The sequence below is a fragment of the Passer domesticus genome, chromosome 19 (assembly GCF_036417665.1).
Source record: "Passer domesticus isolate bPasDom1 chromosome 19, bPasDom1.hap1, whole genome shotgun sequence".
NCBI classification, from domain to species: domain Eukaryota; kingdom Metazoa; phylum Chordata; class Aves; order Passeriformes; family Passeridae; genus Passer; species Passer domesticus.
The window spans coordinates 4021430-4039570 of NC_087492.1; the positions used below are offsets into that span (position 1 = coordinate 4021430).

Here is an 18141-nt window from a genome sequence, read left to right on the forward strand (position 1 = left end):
CAACCGGCTCTTTGCTCCTGCACCCCTTTAATAAAGGGCTCAGCCACCCTTGGCTGCGTGACAGTACCCAGGGACGAGGGACCACCGTGCCAGGGGTGCTGCCAGCACCCCTCTGCCAGCCCCTGCTGCCTGTGAACCCCCGGCCCAGGCAGAGGGAGGCAGAGAGAGAACATTAAAGAGCATTTATTGGTGTTGGCCGCGGTCGGAGCTGCTCGGGCTCCCCCGGCCCTGGCCCAGATGTTGCTGTGGGGTGCACGGGTGGGTGGAGGGAGGGGCACCAGCTATGAAAAGTCCCAGGGGAGCGAGCCCAGCCCCCCCACCCCGCAGCCCCCGGCCCCCCGTGTGCAAAGGGGGAGCAGCCGGGGCAGGGGGCCGGGGTTAGCACCATTTGACGTAAGGTTTCTCTCGGGGTCAGTGCCCTGGACGAGGGGGTGCAGCGCTGTCAAGGGGGGCATCCGAGCAGGGTGGAGGGGTGCGAGCAGGGGTAAGGGGGGGTGACACCGGGCTGCCCTCCACAGGCACCCCTTCAGCTGCCCCAGCAGTCCCCGTGCCATGGGGGGCTGGCTGAGCAGCCCCTCGCTGGCTGTGGGGCACAATAGGGCTGAGCCCCCACCCCTGTTGGCAGGCAGAGCAGCTCCCGGGTAAGTGCACTTGGTAGCGCCTGGGCAGGGGGGGGAAGAGGGAGCTGGGCAGAGCCCCCTGGCTCTGGGGGCACCCCGGGACCCCACGCAACTGGCAGCCCACCCATCCGGGGCAGGATGTGCCCCCCACCGCCTTCCTGGGGTGAGGGGCTGAGCAGCACCCCGTGGGGCAGCTGGGGGAGATGGGGTGTCCTGGAGAAGGGGTACAGTCCGTGGGGTACCCTCCCTGCTCCCTGCCACCCCAGGTGCAGGCTTAACACCCACCCCAACCCTGTGCTGCTGTGGGGTGCCCCCACCTCACCCCAATACTGCCCCAGCTCTGGGGACGTTCTCCCAGTGCCAAATCCCGCTCCCCCGTTCCCCATTTACCCTCCGCAGTTCTTGGACTGGCTCCCCCCACACCTCTCCCCCTCTGTATCCCCAGACACATCCCCATCCCCACCGGGGTGGGCGAGGGGCTCAGTGGGGGCGCGGGGTCACTTCTCGGTCAGGGAGAGCTGCAGGATGCGCTGCAGATCCTCCTCCTCCTGGCGCGTCCGGCGCTCCGCTTCCTCCTGCTCCCGCGCCGACAGCGCCATGGCCAGGCGCAGCTGCTCCGCGTAGCTGGGGAACAGCGCCCCGGGCCCCCGGCCGCCCCCCGCCGCCGGGGCCGCGGGGGGACGCGGGGATGCCGTGTGCTGGGGAGTCCTGGCGGGCAGCAGCGGCTCAGCGGGGTCCCCGAGGGGCCGGCACCCCACACCCGCTCCCCCCAGCGGGGCTGGCCAGACCTTACCAACCTGTCTCCCCGGCGGCCCTCGTGCGACATGGGGTGGGTGCCCGGCTTGCTGTTGGTCAGTGCTTCCCAAATGGTCACCTGTGGCCGGTGAAAGAGGGGGGGCTTGGAGGGTGGCATCCCAAAAATCAGCTCCCCACCCCAGCATGAATTCTGACCCGCCACCGTGGGGTGCAGGGATGGAGAGAGGTGGGGTGAGTGAGGATCCCAGGTGGGTCGGGATGGGGTGGGCAGCAGGGTCTCTCAGCCAGGAGGAGGTGAAGGGGTGGCAGTGCCCACCTGGTCGTACTCGCTGCCCGCTTCCAGCAGGCTCTGCTGGATGGCAAACTGCAGCAGGTCATCCTCGTCCTCCCGCAGGGCGTCCTGGTGGGTGCCCACCACGCTGTACCCCCGCGGCACCTCGAACAGCGCCGGGTCCATCTCACACGCTCGGCATGAGGCTGCGGGGAGAGCACAGCTGGCCTGGCTGGGCACCCGTGGGGGTGCCCCTCCTACTCCACCCCACCAGCTGTGTGTCCCTTACCCTGCTGTGACCCACTGCCAGCAGCTGTACCCCCATGGGACCCCTTCCCATCCCACCTCCCCGTGTCCCCCCACATACTGAGGGAGCTGGAGCTGCTGACGCTGGAGGAGTCGCTGCTGGGTGAGGGTGCCTCGCTGCTGGGGCTGTGCCGCAGGGAGCTGACTGGCTCGTCACACCCATTGAGGTTGCCGAAGGTTATTCGGGCGTTGAGGATATGGAAGATGGGGATTTCTGCAGGAAAAGGGAAAAAAGGCGAGGAGGGAAGCTGGCTGTGCCAGCCGGGTCAGCAGCAGTGCCCAGTCCATACCAATCTTGACGGGGAAGCCGGGTGGGAGGCGCAGGGTGATGAAGTCCCGCAGTTTGGCGAAGAGCGCATTGCTTATTGCCATGAGGTCGATGATGGGGGCAACCTGCTCACACAGGGACAGCGGGTGGTCCTCACACAGCCACAGCTTCGCCTTGAACCTGCCAGGGACAGGCGTTGGGCTGGGGAACACCCACCCGTCCCCACCTCGAGCTCTGCAGCAGTGGAGGTGGGGACGCAGGGAGCCCCTGCCTGCTCCTGCCCCTCTCACTTCTGTGTCTTGGTGGTGAGCTCCATGGGCCGTCCCATGTCCCGGTTGCCCAGTTCGAAGTTGGGGTTGAAGTACTCCTCAGGGGTGATGGCAGTGGGGTTGGCGTGGCTCAGCGTCTGCGTGATCAGCGTCTGCATGGGGGCACAGCCCCGTGGGGTCAGAGGGGAGGTCTGACTGCTGGGCCACCCCTTCCAACCCCTGAGACACTCACCCCATTGTTGGGCCCCACGTGCTGCTCAGCGATGCCCAGGAAGGATTGCAGGGGGGTCTTACAGCCTGCGGGAGAGCAGGGGGTGAGGGCAGGGCCGGGGGTGCCCTGCCCGCCCAGCCCGTGCTGGCTCCACCTTTGCTCTTGCCCTTGTGCTGGTCTGAGAGGTGCTCGGTCCGTGTCCGTGTGATCAGCTCCACGTTGGAAGCGCCATAGACCTGGCCGAGGAGGGGGAATGCAGAGGTGGGCACCTCACAGCTGCAACCAACCACAGCCCCCCTGGGCAGCTCAACTCCCTGCCCCTCACCTTCGCCTCATACCCATTCACCATTTCCGTCTTCTCGCTCCTCCAGCCCAGGATCCCGGACTTGTTCCTAGGGTGACACGGCACCGTGAACTTGCTTGGACAGCCCGGGATGCCAGCACCCCCGGGGTGGGCTCGGTGCCACCCCAGCCCACCTCTCGAAGGCGATGTTCTTGGTGTCGAGCTGGGTGGTGACCACGGGGGCCGTGAGCCGCCCCATCACCTGCTCCTCCGTGGGCTGCACAGCAGCCAGCAGCACCTCCTGGTCGTGGCCGGCCAGGGCCAGCGTCTCCGAGTAGACCACCCGCCTGTCGTGGTCAATCTCCATCACCACCGCACTGCTGTCTGCAGGGAATGGGGTCAGGACAGCCATGGTCCCCACTGTGTCCCCCGGCACCACTCCCCAGCGAGGGGGACACGGCGGTGTCACCTCACCTTGTCCCCGGAAGACGAAGCTGCGGTTGCCCCGCTGCCAGGTCATGTGGTCGAAGCCCAGCAGCGTGGTGTCCACCCGCAGGTTCTGGCCACTCTTCCACACCTTGTAGGTGTCGCTGGGGCAGATCTTGGACACCAGGGGCACTGGGGAGAGATGCCGATAGCCCAGCCGGGGATGGGGACACCTGCACCCCCGAGGGGGCTGCCAGCACTGGGCTGGGTGGGGGACACACCTGGGGAACGCAATGCCTTGGCAGGATGGGGGTCTGCAAGCTTGGGGTGTCGGGGGGCAAGGGGGCAGTGACCCCCAACCTGGGCAGGGGGATGGATTCTGGGGCTGGGGGACTCTGCTGGGAAACTCCTGCTCCCCCCACAGCCACGCTGTGCCCCGAGCTCACCCCAGCTGGTGAACTCCCACTTCATCTCCACGTAGAAGTCCTGTGCCTGTGGGGAGCACGGAGGAGTCAGGGGAGCCCCGAGGCCGCTGGCCCAGCCCCTGCAGAGGGAGGTACCTTGCGCAGCTTCTCCAGCAGGACGGGGATCCCCGCCAGGCGCTTGATGGCTCTCTGGTAGTCGCGGTAGCGCAGGACCAGCTGCACCAGCTCCAGGTCACGGGTGCTCACAGCCTCCTGCAGGACTGCAAAGGGGCAAAGGGGCCGTGTCCAGGGCCGTGGCACGGCGTGGCACTGCAGAGCTGGGCGCTGCACAGGAGCCACAGGCACCGAGCACCACATGAGCAGTGTCTGCAGCACCAGGGTGAGCCTGGGCCTGTGTCCATGCCCATGCCCACATCTGTGTCCACGCTCATGCCCACGCCCATGCCCATCTCCATCAGGGCAGCTTGAAGGAGGATGGAGGGCACCCACTCACCTGTCCACCCGCTGCGGTTCTCCTTGCCCACGTCGGCGCCATGCTTCAGCAGCACCCTGGCACACTCCAGGTGGCCCAGCGTGGTGGCCAGGTGCAGCGGAGTGCGTCCTCGGGGGTCCAGCTGCTCGATGTCGGCCTGCCAGGAAGGAATGAGGCTCTGAGATCCCTGGGGTGGCCAGCCCTTGCTCCCCAGGGCTCTCCCACAGATGTGCAGCTCCCAGACACAAAGAGCAGCCAACATTTGACAGTATCTGGCAGAGCATCCCCACCCCGACCTCCCCCAGGAGAGGCACCTCAAAGCCTCTCCCTGCTGCCACCGCCAGACCCATGGAGAGCCCGGTGGTTGCTGCCAGCACCCAGCACACCTCTTCACAGCCAGGCAGGCACAGAGCAGGGGCACAGTGTGGCAGTGGGGGGCACGGACTCCCCTGGCACAGCGCACGGAGCTCTGCACGCCACGATGCAGCTGCAAGCTCCAGAAGAGCCCCCACCTCTGGGATTTGGAGGGGGCTGTGCCCAGTTGCCAGGCAGCAGCTGCCGGCAGCCCCCTGTGCCAGGGCCGGCGCCGGGCTGCGGCGGGCGCACGTGTTCCCCTGCCTGAGCCGGGGGCGGGCGGCTGTGGGAGCCCAGCGGTGCTCCGAGGATCCCCGCGGCCCTGGGGAGCCGTCGCCGGGGCTGCCGTTGTTTGTGCCAAGCCCGGAGCCTGGCACGCAGCCAGCCCCGAGGAATCCCCGGTGCGGTGGCGGGTGGGCACCCCCGGCACCCACGGGCCCTGCTCCCCGTGTGGGAGGCAGCGTCACACCCGTGCCCAGCTGGGGAGGTGGCTCGGGGAAGGGGGGGCACCCTCTGTGCCCCCAGCAGCCAGCTGGGGTAGGAGTGCTCAGAGAGGGGCACTCAGATGCTGCCAGGGCAGGAGGCAGTGGGGCAGTGCCCAAATGATTGTTTTTGGGGAAGCCACCCTCAGGAGAACAAACCTGGGGTGCAGGAGCCAAAGGTGCCAGCTGGGACTGGGCAGCCAGAGGGGTTTGGGCATGGGCAGAGGTGGAGCGTGGGCTCCCTGGTGCCCAGAGTCTCACCTGCCTTGCTCTGGGCATGCCCTGCACTGCTGCTGCCCCAGGGATGTCCCTGCCCCTGCCCAGGCTGTGTATTCCCGTGTCCCTCATCCCCAGGGACGCACCAGGCAGGGGGACCCCCCCAGTCTGCCCACACCACGGCAGCAAAACAGCCCCCCAGTTCCCTGGGAGCCAGTGTGTCGCTGCAACGCTCTCCAGGCGGCTGCTGCTTCTTAATTGCACTAATGAAACTGCTCTAATTAAGGCAATCACCCCCTAGCTGGGGGCGGGTGCAGCAGGCTCAGTGGGGGTCCCCAGCTGCAGCCTTGCCCCAGCACTGGGCAGGAGGAGGGTCCCCAGTGAGGGGACACGGTGCTGGAGCCACCCCAGGGGACGTGACGTGACCCAGATTGTGCCAGCAGGAGCTCAGTCCCGAGCCCTGGGGTTGGGTTGGCTCCAGCTTGGGGACCACAGCACAGACCTCCAGGCGCTGCCCATCCCGGGGCCGTGACACCCACTGGGGACGAGGACAGGGCCGGGGTGGCTTTGGGGTGGCAGCGGTGCAGTGCAGAACCGCAGCTCAGTCGCTCCTCCTGTGCCAGCCGGGCACGTGGCACAGCACGCCCCTCCACTGGGGCTGTCCCTGGGCTGGAGAACCCCAGCTCCTGCTCCTGGGTAGCAACAGGGGACATGAGCCAGCACGGGAAGATGGTGCCAGGCACTGCTGTCCCCGTGCAGCCCCGGGTCCCTGCCACGCCTCAGGGGGCAGGCTGTGGTGAGGGGTGTCCTGGCACAACAGGCTCCACGTCACTGCCTGCCACATCCTCGTGATGTCCCTGTCAAGGGGACCCACTGACCCTCGCTCCCTTGTGGAGGCAAGTGTGGATGGGAGCCCATGGTGACAGTTTGGGGGTGACAGACACAGAGCCCTTACAAGGACATGGAGAGGAGCAATGCTCTCAGCTGCCCCAGTGCTTCCCAACCCCAAACACCCACACTGGGAAGGGGCAGCACGTGGAGCCACTGCCCTGTGGGGGTCACCAAGGCAGAGGGAGGGCAGAGCCCTGGGCAGGGGGGCACCCAGCCTCCAGCATTTACACAGCAGCAGCCCCAGCCCCTTTCCCAGGGGATGCTCTGGCAGGGAGAAGGGCTGAGCCGTGTCCCTGGATGCCCTGGACAGAGCAGGGAGCCTGGGCTGGCCCTCACCTCCTTCCCCCAAGCCCTCACCTGCCCCTGAGTCTGGCCTGCAGCACCCATGCCCCCCCTGCACCCCTGGGGTGCACACATGGCAGGCTTTGCCCTCACCCTGCAAATGCCAGGGGGGCCAGGGCAGAGCCCCCGCACTTCCCGGGCTCGGGCGTTGGAGCCTCTCCGCAGGCAAGCGGGTCCGACCCCCCCGCAGCCCCCCCACCTCCCCACGTCTGCCGAGCCCGGCTTTGATCTCCGCCGCGCTGAGCTCCTGGGAAGGCTGACCCCAAATGAGCAGGAAAATAAAAACACTCTCCATGGGGCGGGAGACCGGGGCGATGCTGGCGCAGCCTCCGGCTGGACCCCACAATGGAGACGGGTGTGGCGGGAGCCATCGCCCGCATCCCGGCGGGAGCTTCGCGGCACAATGACCCCCGCTCCACGCACCAGCAGGGTCCATCCAGCATGGCCTCGGTGCCTTGGGGTTTGAGGAGCCGGGCCGAGAGGCTGGGGATGCTCAGCACAGCATCCCCGCCAGCCTCCCTCCAGCGCCTGCGGTTTCCTGCGTCTTCGGGGTTGGGTTTTAATTACCTGAATTGCATCGCCACGGGGGAGAGGGAGGCTGGGAACCCGCCGGGGAAGCACCCACACCCCGCTCCATCACCGGGCGGCTGGGAGGTTCCCGGGCTCAGGGACAAAGTGGGTCCCCTCACCCTGAGAAGAACCCTTTGAGGCTGGGGGGCTGCGCCCCGACAGCACCAGGGCCCTTGTCCCCCCGGCCCAGAGGGGCTCAGAGAGTGGGGAGCTGAATGCTGCACCCCCAGGGGGGCCGGCAATACCCTGAGACGCGGGGGGCGGCCGGGGGTCTGCAGAGGCCTAGCAGGGAGCTGGGGACACGTGCGGGGGGATGCTCGGGGTGCGTGTGCTGGAGGATGCAGGGGACCCGCGGGTGGCACCCAGCGCTCCGCGGCAGCCCGGGGGCAGCAGGCACAGCCCAGGGGTGCAGCTGGGGACACACAGCACACCCCCCGAGCCCCGCCAGCGCACAGAGCGACCCCATCCTTATCACCCCCCTCATCTCCATCCTCGTCCTCACCCCGGCCCCGAGCATTGCATCAGCCCGAGCGGAGCCGGGCCGGGCCGGGCCGTGCCGGGAGCGTCCCCGCGCCGCCCCACCTGCTTGGCGCTGAGCTCCCGGTCCAGGTCACGGGCGCGGTTGTGCCAGACGAGGTAGTGCAGCGGGTACCTGCCCTCCGGCCCCTTCCTGCCCGAGCAAGACGCGAGCATCCTCCGTGCATGCTGGAGCGGCGCGGCGGGCGCGGCGCGGGGCGGCGCGGGGCGGGGGGGCGCGGGGCGGGGCGGGCCGCCACCTCCCGCCCGGTGCTTCCCCGGCCCCCCCCGCACCGCCCGGCCTCATGGGACTTGTAGTTGCCCTGCCCGGCATCGCCCCCTTCTTCTTCCTCATCTTCATCCTCCTCTGTCCTCGCCCCCCTCCCGCACCGCTCAGCCCATCACCGCAGCCTGCGATCCCGCGGGGGGGGCCTGCAAAGGGGCACCCCATTGGCGATCAGCATCCTCCCCAGATTCCCCCCTTTCCCAGCTGATCTTCCCCTTCCCAGCTGACCTCCGCTCCCCCAGCGGGGCAGCGGCTCGAGCATATGGTGGGGCAGGGGTGACGGCGCAGGTGGGGACCAGGTGGGGGGACCCCGACTCCCGCCCCCGCAGCACCAGGCACGGGCCCCCAGCCCCGTTTCCTTTTCCGCCTGCGTCTCTCCCGGGCGGGCGTCGCGTTTTCCGGCTGCCGCCCGAGAACAATGCAAGGCTGGGCCTCTGCGGCCGCCCCGGCCTCCGCCGGCGCCGCGCTCCTGCCCCGCACCCGCTGCTCCCCCCTCCCCGGGAGGAACCCCCCGGTGTTGTTCTCCGCTCGGCCGTGGCGGTGGCGGTGGTCGCATCCCCCGTCCCCGCACAGCATCCCCCATCCCCCTGCCAGCCCCGCTGCCCCATGACGTCATGAGCCACCTCCTCAGCAGCCGCGGTGAGGTCACCCGGGAGAGTCACCCCGCCTGTCCCACGGTGCTGGGGACACCGTGCGGCCCCGCTCCCCCGGCTCCCGCTGGGGTTTAACCCCCCTCCAGCTGTCCCCCACAGGGTGTCCCCTCTGGTCCAAGTACTTAAAGGGTCGCAGTGAGGAGCAGACCCTGTGCAGTACCCCTACCCACCCCCAAAATCCCCTGTTGAGCACCCTAAAGGGTGCGTGGCCCAGCCCAGTGTCCTGGACAAGGGGTGTGTCCGGGAGTGGGGGCACAGTGTCAGAGGTGGCTTTGGGAACAGGGCTGGGGCTGCCCCAGGGCTCGGCTGGATTCAGAACAAGTGTCCAAGGCAGGACTGAAGCAATTTGAGGGTGCCCTGGGCTGGGACCGGGTTACACAGGACGCGGAATAGGAATGGGAGCAGTGCCACCCCTCCAGGATAAACAGGACAAGGGCTGGGAGCAGGAGCAGGACAGTGCTCTGGGCTGAAAAGGGGGCCGGGAGTCCCGAGGACGGGCACGGGGGTCAGGCCCGGGGGATGCCCAGGATCAGGAGCAGAGCCAGGGCCGGGCTGATGCCCGGCAGCAGATGCGGTGCGCGGGTCCGGGGCTGCCCGGGGGGCGTTTGCAGGTGCGGCTGCGGGTCGGGGGCGGCGCCGGTGCGGCTGTGGAGCGGTGCCGGTGCCCGTCCGAATTCGCGTGCGGCTCCCGCTCCGTGTGCGGGGCGGGGCCGCTCCCGGTGCGGGTCCCGGTGCGGGGCGGCGCCGGTGCGGGTCCGGGTTCGGGTGCGGCTGCGAGTGCGGGGCGGTGCCGGTGCCGGTGCGGGGCGGCCGCGGCAGCGCTGCCGGTGGCGGGGCGGGGGCGGTGCGGCCCCTCCTCCGCCGGGGCCGGGCCTGCGCCGCTTCCTGCGGAGCCGCCGGGCGCTGCGAGCAGCCGGCAGCCCCCGGCCCCGCCGCCCCGGGCCCCGCCGCCCCCGCCCCGCCGCCCGGCCCCCCCCTCCCCTTCCCCGCCGCCGCTCCCCCGGCGGGCCCGGGGGCGCCGCCGCCGCCCCACGCTGGCGCAGAGGCCCGGGCCCGGGCCCGCCTCGCCGCTGAGGATGTCCCGGAAGGCGCCGCGGGCAGAGGTGTGCGCCGACTGCAGCGCCCCAGGTAAGGGCCCCCCCGCATCGGCACCGGCACGGCCCCGCCGGCCCCCCCGCGCCCCCGGCTGCGCCCCGGAGCCTGCCCTGCGCCCCCCCCGCGCCACCGAGAGCCCCCTCGGCGCCCCGTGGCACCCCCGGTGCGCGTCCCGCACCCCCGCTGTACCCCGGGGTGTTTGCCCCCGGAGCGCTCCCCGTGACCCCTTTCGCATCTCCTTCTACCCCCCACACCGAGACCCCTCTGCAGCTCCCTGGGTGCCCCCAGGATCGCCCTGGTGGTTCCTTTCTGCCCCCCACCTCTGCACACCTCACTGAGCCCCCCGCCTGCCCCCCAGGAACCCTCCGATGTGCCCCCAGTGAAACGCTTTGATGGAACTCATGACCCCCTTGCTGCAGCCCCTTTTAGCCTCCTGGAACACCCTCATGCACCCGGGACACAGCCGCGATCCCCCCGCATGCCCTCCTCCGAGCCGCTCCAGCGCACCCCGCGTGTCCCCACGCCCCCCTGCACCTCCCACCCCTTTCTCACCCAGCGCGGGGGCTGCTGGCACAGGCTGGGGACGCGCCGGTCGGTGCCAGCAGCGCTGGTGACCCTGACAGGATGATGGGGGACACCGTCCTGCGCCCCACAGGCGGCACCCACCCCAGCCGGATCCGGGCTCGGCGGTGCCGCTTGGGCGAGCCGGGCACCGCCGCGCTGCAAGCCAGAGCCGAGCCTGGGCAAGACCATTCCCATCCCCGGCGGTGCCGGTGCCCGCAGCCCCCACGCTGGGGACGCGCCCGTGGGCGTCGCGGAGGGTTTGGCCCCCCAAACCCTGCCCACGGTAGGGCCGGACCCCAAAGCTGCCCGCGGCCGGTGCAGGTGGCCCCACGGCAATGAATGAACGGGGCTCGGAGCCGGCCCCGGAAAGCTGCCCGCGGGCCAAGGCTGTGCCGAAATTATTCCGGCCACGTGCCAATGGCCGGATCCTGCCAGGAGAGCTGCCGGCACGCGTGGGCGAAAGGCTGCCCTGCCTCCAGGCATCCCCCGTGCCGGCGGGCAAGCGGGGGGCCAGGGGTTCCCGGGGCGGTGCCGGGGCTCCCTGCTGCGGCCAGGGGAAATGGAGACCAGTTTCTTCCAATCTCTTATCGCCTGGCAGCCATGGGAGGAAATGAGTTATAAAGTCCAGAGGCCGTTTCCTAGCGCGCTGGGAGCACCCGCTGTCGCTGCCGGGGATGCGCTGCCTGGCCCTGCGTGGGGAGGTGCCCGGGGGTGCCCTGATCCCTCTGCCCGGCCTCCCTCGGCCCCACGCAGGGATGCCGGCTGCCCCAGCCCTGCCATCACCCGTGCGGGGCCGAGTGCTGGGGGTCCCGGTGTCAGCCCACGTCCCGGTGCAAGGATTGAGGTGCTGCGAGCTCCCTCGGACTCCGGGATCCTCCCAGGGTTTGGAGTGTCCCTGTGCAAGCACTCCGCGATCTGCTGCAGTGCCCGCCCGCATCCCGCCTCATCCCAGCGGTCCTGGGGCGGGAGGGGCTGTTGCCCCAGGGATACTCGGGATCCACCCGCTTTGGGGGGCCGGCTCCCCCCGCACGGAGCGTCCTGTTCCCGGCGGTGGCCGTGGGCAGCGGGTGCGAAGGCACAGATGCCGCCGCACCGCCTGCCAAGGCGCTGCCATCTGCGTGCGCGGGGCTGCCAGGCTGGGGGGGCCAGCGCTGCCCCCGGCCACCCCACCCCGGCCCCGGGGCGCTGCAGCACGCCAGGATGCCGAGCCCCCCAGCACGGTGCCCTGGGGGCTGCCTGGGGAGGGGTCCGGGACCCTGCAGGGAGGAAGGAAGTGGGGGAGGCTTGGCTGCCTGCCTGCCTTCCTCCCTCTGTGAGGTCGTGAGGCCACTGTCCCCCCTCAGGGCCATCGGGCAGGCCAGTGCGGCCACCTCCCCAGGCCCTGTATGCCCGGGCTTGGGGCTGTCCCCTCCGTGGGACAGTGTGGTGTTTGTTTAGGACCTGCAGAAACAAGGGGAGGGGGTGGGGCTGGGCAGAGGGTGGCAGGGCTCCGCCGTGGTGCCCGGCAGAGGGGACACCTGGGAACCATTCAGCATCGTCACCCGTGCCTGGCTGCGTTTCCCGGGAGGGGGGGAGGTGGCTGTGACCCAGCGGGGGTCCGCAAATCCTGTCCTCATGCTGCTGTGAACAGCTGCAGCTCAGCGGCCGCACCACGGGGCCAGACCCCCTCGTCCCCAGCCCCGTTTTTGGGGTGCAGGCGTGGGGAGCTGCTGCCTGGCCCGGAGTGCCACCCCGCGGGTGCCGGGGCTGGTGCCAGCGCGGGGCCAGCGCGGCTGCTCAAACGATCCTTTGTTCCCGGCGGGGACACAAAGGGCTCCAGTCCGGCTGGCCGGGGCCAGCGGCGGGGCTGGAGGGGCAGGGCAGCGTGGGGGGCCATGGCACCTGCCCCGGAGCTGGGGTGTCCCGGGGGCTGGCTGGGCTGGGGTGCTGAGGGTGCAGAGCTGGTGACCACCCTACATAGGAGCCCATGGACTGGGGGTGCCCACCCATTGTGGGGCACACTGCCCCCATCCAGGACCCCCCAAACACCCAGCCGGGGGCTCTGGGGGTGAGTGACCTCGCAGTGAGCCAGAGTGCCCCTGATTGGAGTGTGCTGGCATCATCCCTGCCACCAGCTGTCCTCCTGATGGTGGGGGGCCAAACCCTGCCCCCCTTTTGGCTGGTGGTTGCTATGGGAAACCCGTGGGTTTCCCCTGGTGATGGGCTGAGCCCCTCTCCATCTCTCGGGAAATGGTTGCCGTGGCAACGCATCCCCCCTGCTGGATGGATGCATGAGGAGGGGACGGCATGGGGAGGGGACACCCGCTGACACCCCCATGCCACCCCCAGACCCTGGCTGGGCGTCGATCAACCGCGGGGTGCTCATCTGCGACGAGTGCTGCAGCGTGCACCGCAGCCTGGGCCGCCACATCTCCATCGTCAAGCACCTGCGCCACAGCCCCTGGCCCGCCACCCTGCTCCAGGTGGGTGCTGGGGACGCTGGAATGTGGGGACACGCACACTGGGACCCCCCGTGCCCACTGGGCCCTGCCTGTCCCCTGCAGATGGTGCACACCTTGGCGAGCAACGGGGCCAACTCCATCTGGGAGCACTCGCTGCTGGATCCAGCGCAGGTGCAGAGCGGGCGCCGGAAGGCAAACCCCCAGGACAAAGTGCAGTAAGTGCCCCCTGTGCTGTGGGGAGGGGGTCAGCTCTGGCTGGCAGCCCCCTCCTCACCCCAAAACCCACTGGCCACCCTCCAGCCCCACCAAGTCGGAGTTCATCCGTGCCAAGTACCAGATGCTGGCCTTCGTCCACAAGCTGCCCTGCCGGGATGATGACGGCGTCACTGCCAAGGACCTCAGCAAGGTGGGGTGGGGGCTCAGGGACCCCCCTGTGGCAGTGGGGACAGATCCCCCCGTTACCAGCTCTCTCTCCTCTGCAGCAATTGCACTCGAGCGTGCGGACGGGCAACCTGGAGACCTGCCTGCGCCTGCTCTCGCTGGGTGCCCAGGCCAACTTCTTCCACCCGGTGAGCTCTGGTGGGGCTCAGGGACCCCAGAGGTGGAGTGGGGCCCTGGGGGGTCCTGGAGCCTCATGGCACATGCAGGCTGCAAGGCTGAGGCTGCCCATGCCCGCAGGAGAAGGGCACCACACCACTGCACGTGGCCGCCAAGGCCGGGCAGATCCTGCAGGCAGAGCTGCTGGTGGTCTACGGTGCTGACCCCGGGGCACCCGATGTGAACGGCCGGACCCCCATTGACTATGCCAGGTGAGGGCAGGGAAGGGGGTCACCCCTGCCTGCACCCCCGCCTAGGGTGGGCATCACCCCTGCTGGCCCTCCCACAGGCAGGCAGCCCAGCACGAGCTGGCAGAGCGGCTGGTGGAGTGCCAGTATGAGCTGACCGACCGGCTGGCCTTCTACCTCTGCGGCAGGAAGCCGGGTGAGCGAGGGGGTCCTGGGGTGAGGGGGGTGCCCTGGAGGGAGCACGTGGCCCTGCTCACCACCCCTGTCTTTGTGCAGACCACAAGAATGGGCACTACATCATCCCGCAGATGGCTGACAGGTGAGTGCCTGGCGCCCGTGGCCCCGCTGCCCTGTCCCATGTCCCCCCCAGCGTCCCCGCTGGGCTGAGGGGGGACCCCGGTCACTGGAGCATCCCTGGGGGTGGGGGGTCGTCGTGCCCGCGCGTTTAACATCCGCCTTTATCCTGTTCTTCCCTCCGCTGCCTTCTCCGGAGCGCAGGGTGCGCCCAAAGTGCATGGCACAGAGGTATTGTCCGCTCGGCTCCGGGGGCCCCCATGCTGCTGGCATGGGCCCCCCCTGCAGCCCTGGCCGCTCGGCCCAGCCCAGCACCCGGGGGGCACTCGGGGAGGGGGGTCCCGCCCCTGCCACTTCATCCCCCTGTGCCTGCCTGCCAGCCCTGCTCGGTGAAGCCCCCAATGCCTGAGGGGGGGTCCCTGTCTCGGTGGGGTGCAGCTGGGGTCTGTGTTGGTGAGAACAGGCCAGGAATAACCCGCACTTTTTGTTTCCCCCCTCCCCGTACCCCCCAGCCTGGACCTCTCTGAACTGGCCAAGGCAGCCAAGAAGAAGCTGCAGGCGGTGAGTGGGGCCAGGGCAGGGCTGGGGGGCGTCCCGCCTGCCCCTCTCATCCTGCCTGACACTGTCCCCTGTGCTGCTGCAGCTCAGCAACCGCCTCTTCGAGGAGCTGGCCATGGACGTGTACGACGAGGTGGACCGTCGGGAGAACGACGCGGGTGAGCGGGGGCGCGGGGTGCAGCCCCCCGGGGCCGGGGCGGGCGTCTCGGCGCAGGGGAGGAGCGGCCGGCGGGGCCGGCTGAGCCCCGCGCTCCCCCCGATCCGGACGCGTCCGCCGGGACCGCAGGCCCCTCCTTCCTCATTCCTCCGGCCGGGAAGGTTTGCTCAGCGCGAGGGGCCGCCGCTGGGTGCCAGGGCTGGGGTGCTGCCGAGGTGGGTGCCGGGATCCCCCAGGGATTGGGGCTCAGCCTGCAGTGGTGCCCCTGATCTGGGGGGTGGCAGGGTGGGGGTTTCCCATTTCTGTAGCAGGGTGGGTGCCAACAGACGTGTCAAATCATCTTCCCGCCGGCTGGGGGGTGCTGAGCTGGTGCCTGAAAGGGTGAAGAGCATTGGGGAGGGTCCTGTTAGTGGGTTATGGGGGGACCCCAGCCCTGCTGGGTGGCTGGGGGAGGCGATTCCCGTCAGCCTGGCCAGGCTCCGCTCCCAACCCCAGCAGGCTGGCCCTGCGCCCGCGCCTGCGTCCTGCCGGCTGCGGGCCCTGCAGCCTGCTTGTCCGGGGGGGCCCAGCCCCTGTGTCCCCCGGGGTCTGACACCAGGTGCCTTCCTGCAGTCTGGCTGACAACGCAGAACCACAGCACGCTGGTGACAGAGCGCAGCGCCGTCCCCTTCCTCCCTGTCAACCCCGAGTACTCAGCCACGCGCAACCAGGTGAGGCCCCCTCCAGGCCCCACAGCCCCCCTGTGCACCCAGACCTCTGCTCACCCCCTTTTTCCCACTCCTGCCCCCAGGGCCGGCAAAAACTGGCCAGGTTCAACGCCAGGGAGTTTGCCACTTTGCTCATCGACATCCTCGGGGAAGCCAAGCGCCGGCAGCAAGGGAAGAGTCTGCTCAGCCCCACAGGTGAGGCACGGAGGGCAGCAAGGTGGGGCTGAGCACTTCCCCCTGCCCTGTGCTCAGCACCCACCCTGTTCTCTCCCCAGACGCCCTTGACTACTCGCTGCGGAGCCAGAGTGACCTGGACGACCAGCACGACTACGACAGCGTGGCCTCTGACGAGGACACGGACCAGGAGCTGCTGCGCAACGCCTCCCGCAACAACCGCGCCAGGGTGAGCCCGGGCCCCGGCTGGACCCCCACCCAGACCCCCGCCTCTGGGATCCTGGCGCTGAGCTCCTCTCCCTGCAGAGCATGGACTCCTCCGACCTGTCAGATGGCCCCATCACGCTGCAGGAGTACCTGGAGGTGAAGAAGGCCCTGGCTGCCTCTGAGGCCAAGGTGCAGCAGCTGATGAAGGTGAACAACAGCCTGAGCGATGAGCTGCGCCGGCTGCAGCGCGAGGTGGGTGCGGGGCCAGCGGGACTCCCCTCCTCAGCGTCCCCCTCTCTCCTAGCTGATGCCTTCCCCCTCCTCCTGGCTGCAGATCCACAAGCTGCAGGCAGAGAACACGCAGATCCGGCAGCAGACTGGTCCTGCACATCCAACCCCGGCCCCCAGCGAGCGGCCAGAGCACGGGCACCCCCCGGGCACGGCCCCCCCACACCGCCGGGACCGCCAGGCCTTCTCCATGTACGAGCCGGGCTCGGCACTGAAACCCTTTGGGCAGCCAGTGGAGGAGCTGGTGACCCGGCTCCAGCCCTTCAGCCCCGGCGTGAGTGTGCTGGGGTGGGTGGGAGGGTTTTGGGGTGCAGCAGTCCCCCCAGCCCCGTGGGGTGCTGGGTCCCGTTCCCGCGGGGCCGTAACCTTTCGTGTGTCGCCAGGAGGTGGAGGACGAGGCTCTGTACTCCATGCACATCCCGGCCAGCGTGTACCGGGTAAGGGGGCCGCAGCGGGGGCGGCTCCTGCATGGGACATGGTGGCTGTCGCCTGCCCAGGATGTGGCCTTTGGGATGTCCTGTCCCCCACCGCCCTGCACCCCCCCGGGTCAGGCCGGGGACCTCCCCAAGGGATGGCAGCTGCGGAATGTTCCTGCATGCAGGGTGGCGGTGTCCCCTGTGCTCGTCCTCCCCTGCACGTCACCGGGGTCGGCTCCACACCCTTCTGCACCCTGTTCAGCATGGGCTTCCCCTCTTTTCCCCCTCCAGATCCGGAAAGGTCCATCTGCCTCCTCGGTGCCCTTCCCTCCATCCTCCCCGCTGCTGACCTGCCCGCCTGATGGTGCCCGACACATGGTGACGTATCAGGGACCGGGAGCAACCCTTGGGGTGGGGAGACTCCAGACCCTGTGTGGGGATGGGGCTGGGCAGGCCTTGACACTGCTCCTCTCCTCTCCAGAGCAAGCTGGACCGGCATGGCAGCGGCACTGACAGTGACTATGACAACACACAGGCCGGTGAGGTTCTGATCAGGTGAGTGGTGGGGCTGGGGGCTGCAGCAGGGTATGTGGGGACACAGGGACAGGGGGCTGATTCTGACCCAGGGCGGTTGGTTGGTCCCTGCAGCATGGAGGGGAAGCGGTATGTGGAGCTGAGCAAGGATGAGGATTTCCCCCACGAGCTGGACCCGCTGGACGGGGAGCTGGACCCTGGCCTGCCCAGCACGGAGGATGTCATCCTCAAAACTGAGCAGGTCACCAAGAACATCCAGGAGCTGCTGCGGGCAGCACAAGAGTCCAAGCATGATAGGTAGGACTGAGGCACAGCCTCAGGGTCCTTCTGGACACCCAGACCAGGGGTGGAGCCATGTCTTGTCACCCTCCATGGCTGGAAGCTGCTGTCCTCCGTGTTGATCATCCTTTGTCCTTGCCCCCAGCTTCGTGCCCTGCTCAGAGAAGATCCACTCGGCTGTGACAGAGATGGCATCACTCTTCCCTAAGGTAGGAGGAGCGGTGTGTCCCTGGGGCAGCTGTGGTCCCCACCAGACACTGTCAGCCCCCTGAGCACAGGTTCTGATGCCGGTCCTGTGCCCTGCCACAGAAACCAGCACTGGAGACGGTGCGGAGCTCCCTGCGGCTGCTCAACGCCAGCGCCTACCGGCTGCAGAGCGAGTGCCGCAAGACCGTGCCCCCCGAGCCCGGCGCCACCGTGGACTACCAGCTGCTGACCCAGCAGGTCATCCAGTGTGCCTACGACATCGCCAAGGCCGCCAAGCAGCTGGTCACCATCACCACTCGTGAGAAGAAGCAGTGAGCGCCGGCCCGCGTCCCCCCCATGTCCCCAGGCCCCCGCACTCTCCATGTCTCCCTTCCCTCCGGCAGCAGCCGGCACCTGGGGCGAGCATGGCTGCAAGTGGCCTTTTTGGGGAGCCGAGGTGCGGGGTTCCTCGTACCCCCGGGCCATCAAGGAGCTGGTGTTCAGCCTGCGGGGTAGGTGCCTGCATCCATCCCCCTGTACAGCCCCCTGCCCACCCCGCGGCGCGCGCCTAACTTATCCTGTACATAGCCTCTGTAGCTCTCTGTGGCGGCGGTGGCCTCGTACCCCCACTCCCCACAAAACCCCTCTCTGGGTGGCCGGTACCCCCGAGGCCACCCACGGCATTACACTGGACTGGGGCGCCCGCGGGCCCCCCCTCCCCGGGCGTCCTGAACCCCTCCCCGGGCGTCCTGCCCCGTGCCGGGGCCGCACTCCCCACTGTAAGATGTGTCCTTGTACATTTGTATCAATAAAGGTGTGAGCATTGCACGGGCCCCGGC

General features: G+C 69.3%; 2 protein-coding genes across 5 annotated transcripts; one reads left to right on the top strand and one right to left on the bottom strand.

Moving 5' to 3' along the window:
- Nucleotides 1-167: 167 nt before the first annotated feature.
- ANKRD13B (ankyrin repeat domain 13B) lies at nucleotides 168-7974 on the bottom strand. Its single transcript, XM_064395077.1, has 15 exons — nucleotides 7745-7974; nucleotides 4329-4464; nucleotides 3971-4095; nucleotides 3857-3902; nucleotides 3459-3602; nucleotides 3179-3368; nucleotides 3027-3093; nucleotides 2856-2937; nucleotides 2723-2787; nucleotides 2512-2642; nucleotides 2244-2401; nucleotides 2015-2167; nucleotides 1693-1853; nucleotides 1418-1494; nucleotides 168-1328 (listed from the first exon to the last, which is right to left on the bottom strand). Exons 1-15 carry the CDS (start codon nucleotides 7853-7855, stop codon nucleotides 1118-1120), a joined length of 1857 nt encoding a protein of 618 aa, XP_064251147.1. The 5' UTR covers nucleotides 7856-7974; the 3' UTR covers nucleotides 168-1117.
- A 1528-nt stretch (nucleotides 7975-9502) lies between these two features.
- Nucleotides 9503-18128, top strand: GIT1 (GIT ArfGAP 1). 4 transcript variants are annotated; one of them, XM_064395070.1, is made up of 22 exons: nucleotides 9585-9745; nucleotides 12605-12738; nucleotides 12820-12932; nucleotides 13018-13123; nucleotides 13200-13286; nucleotides 13396-13526; nucleotides 13604-13698; nucleotides 13779-13821; nucleotides 14001-14027; nucleotides 14309-14357; nucleotides 14440-14512; nucleotides 15124-15221; nucleotides 15302-15413; nucleotides 15494-15621; nucleotides 15699-15851; nucleotides 15934-16161; nucleotides 16271-16324; nucleotides 16595-16681; nucleotides 16785-16858; nucleotides 16952-17134; nucleotides 17262-17325; nucleotides 17426-18128. In XM_064395070.1, the coding sequence occupies exons 1-22, from the start codon at nucleotides 9694-9696 to the stop codon at nucleotides 17636-17638; spliced, it is 2304 nt and encodes a 767-aa protein (XP_064251140.1). In that variant the 5' UTR covers nucleotides 9585-9693; the 3' UTR covers nucleotides 17639-18128. The 4 variants fall into 4 exon arrangements, with proteins under 4 accessions (XP_064251143.1, XP_064251140.1, XP_064251142.1 ...); XM_064395072.1 differs by lacking the exon at nucleotides 16271-16324; XM_064395071.1 differs by lacking the exon at nucleotides 14001-14027.
- Nucleotides 18129-18141: the final 13 nt, after the last annotated feature.

Bases quoted from the DNA above. Each gene is read 5' to 3' on its own strand.
- ANKRD13B (XM_064395077.1), bottom strand. From the start codon at position 7,855: ATGCTCGCGTCTTGCTCGGGCAGGAAGGGGCCGGAGGGCAGGTACCCG. The intron at 2,788-2,855 runs GTGGAGCCAGCA...GCTCTCCCGCAG, and splicing joins GCACAAGGGCAAGAGCAAAG to GCTGTAAGACCCCCCTGCAA. The intron at 1,329-1,417 runs GTTGGTAAGGTC...GCTGCCCGCCAG, and splicing joins GAGGGCCGCCGGGGAGACAG to GACTCCCCAGCACACGGCAT.
- GIT1 (XM_064395070.1), top strand. From the start codon at position 9,694: ATGTCCCGGAAGGCGCCGCGGGCAGAGGTGTGCGCCGACTGCAGCGCC. The intron at 9,746-12,604 runs GTAAGGGCCCCC...TGCCACCCCCAG, and splicing joins CGCCGACTGCAGCGCCCCAG to ACCCTGGCTGGGCGTCGATC. The intron at 14,028-14,308 runs GTATTGTCCGCT...CGTACCCCCCAG, and splicing joins CCAAAGTGCATGGCACAGAG to CCTGGACCTCTCTGAACTGG.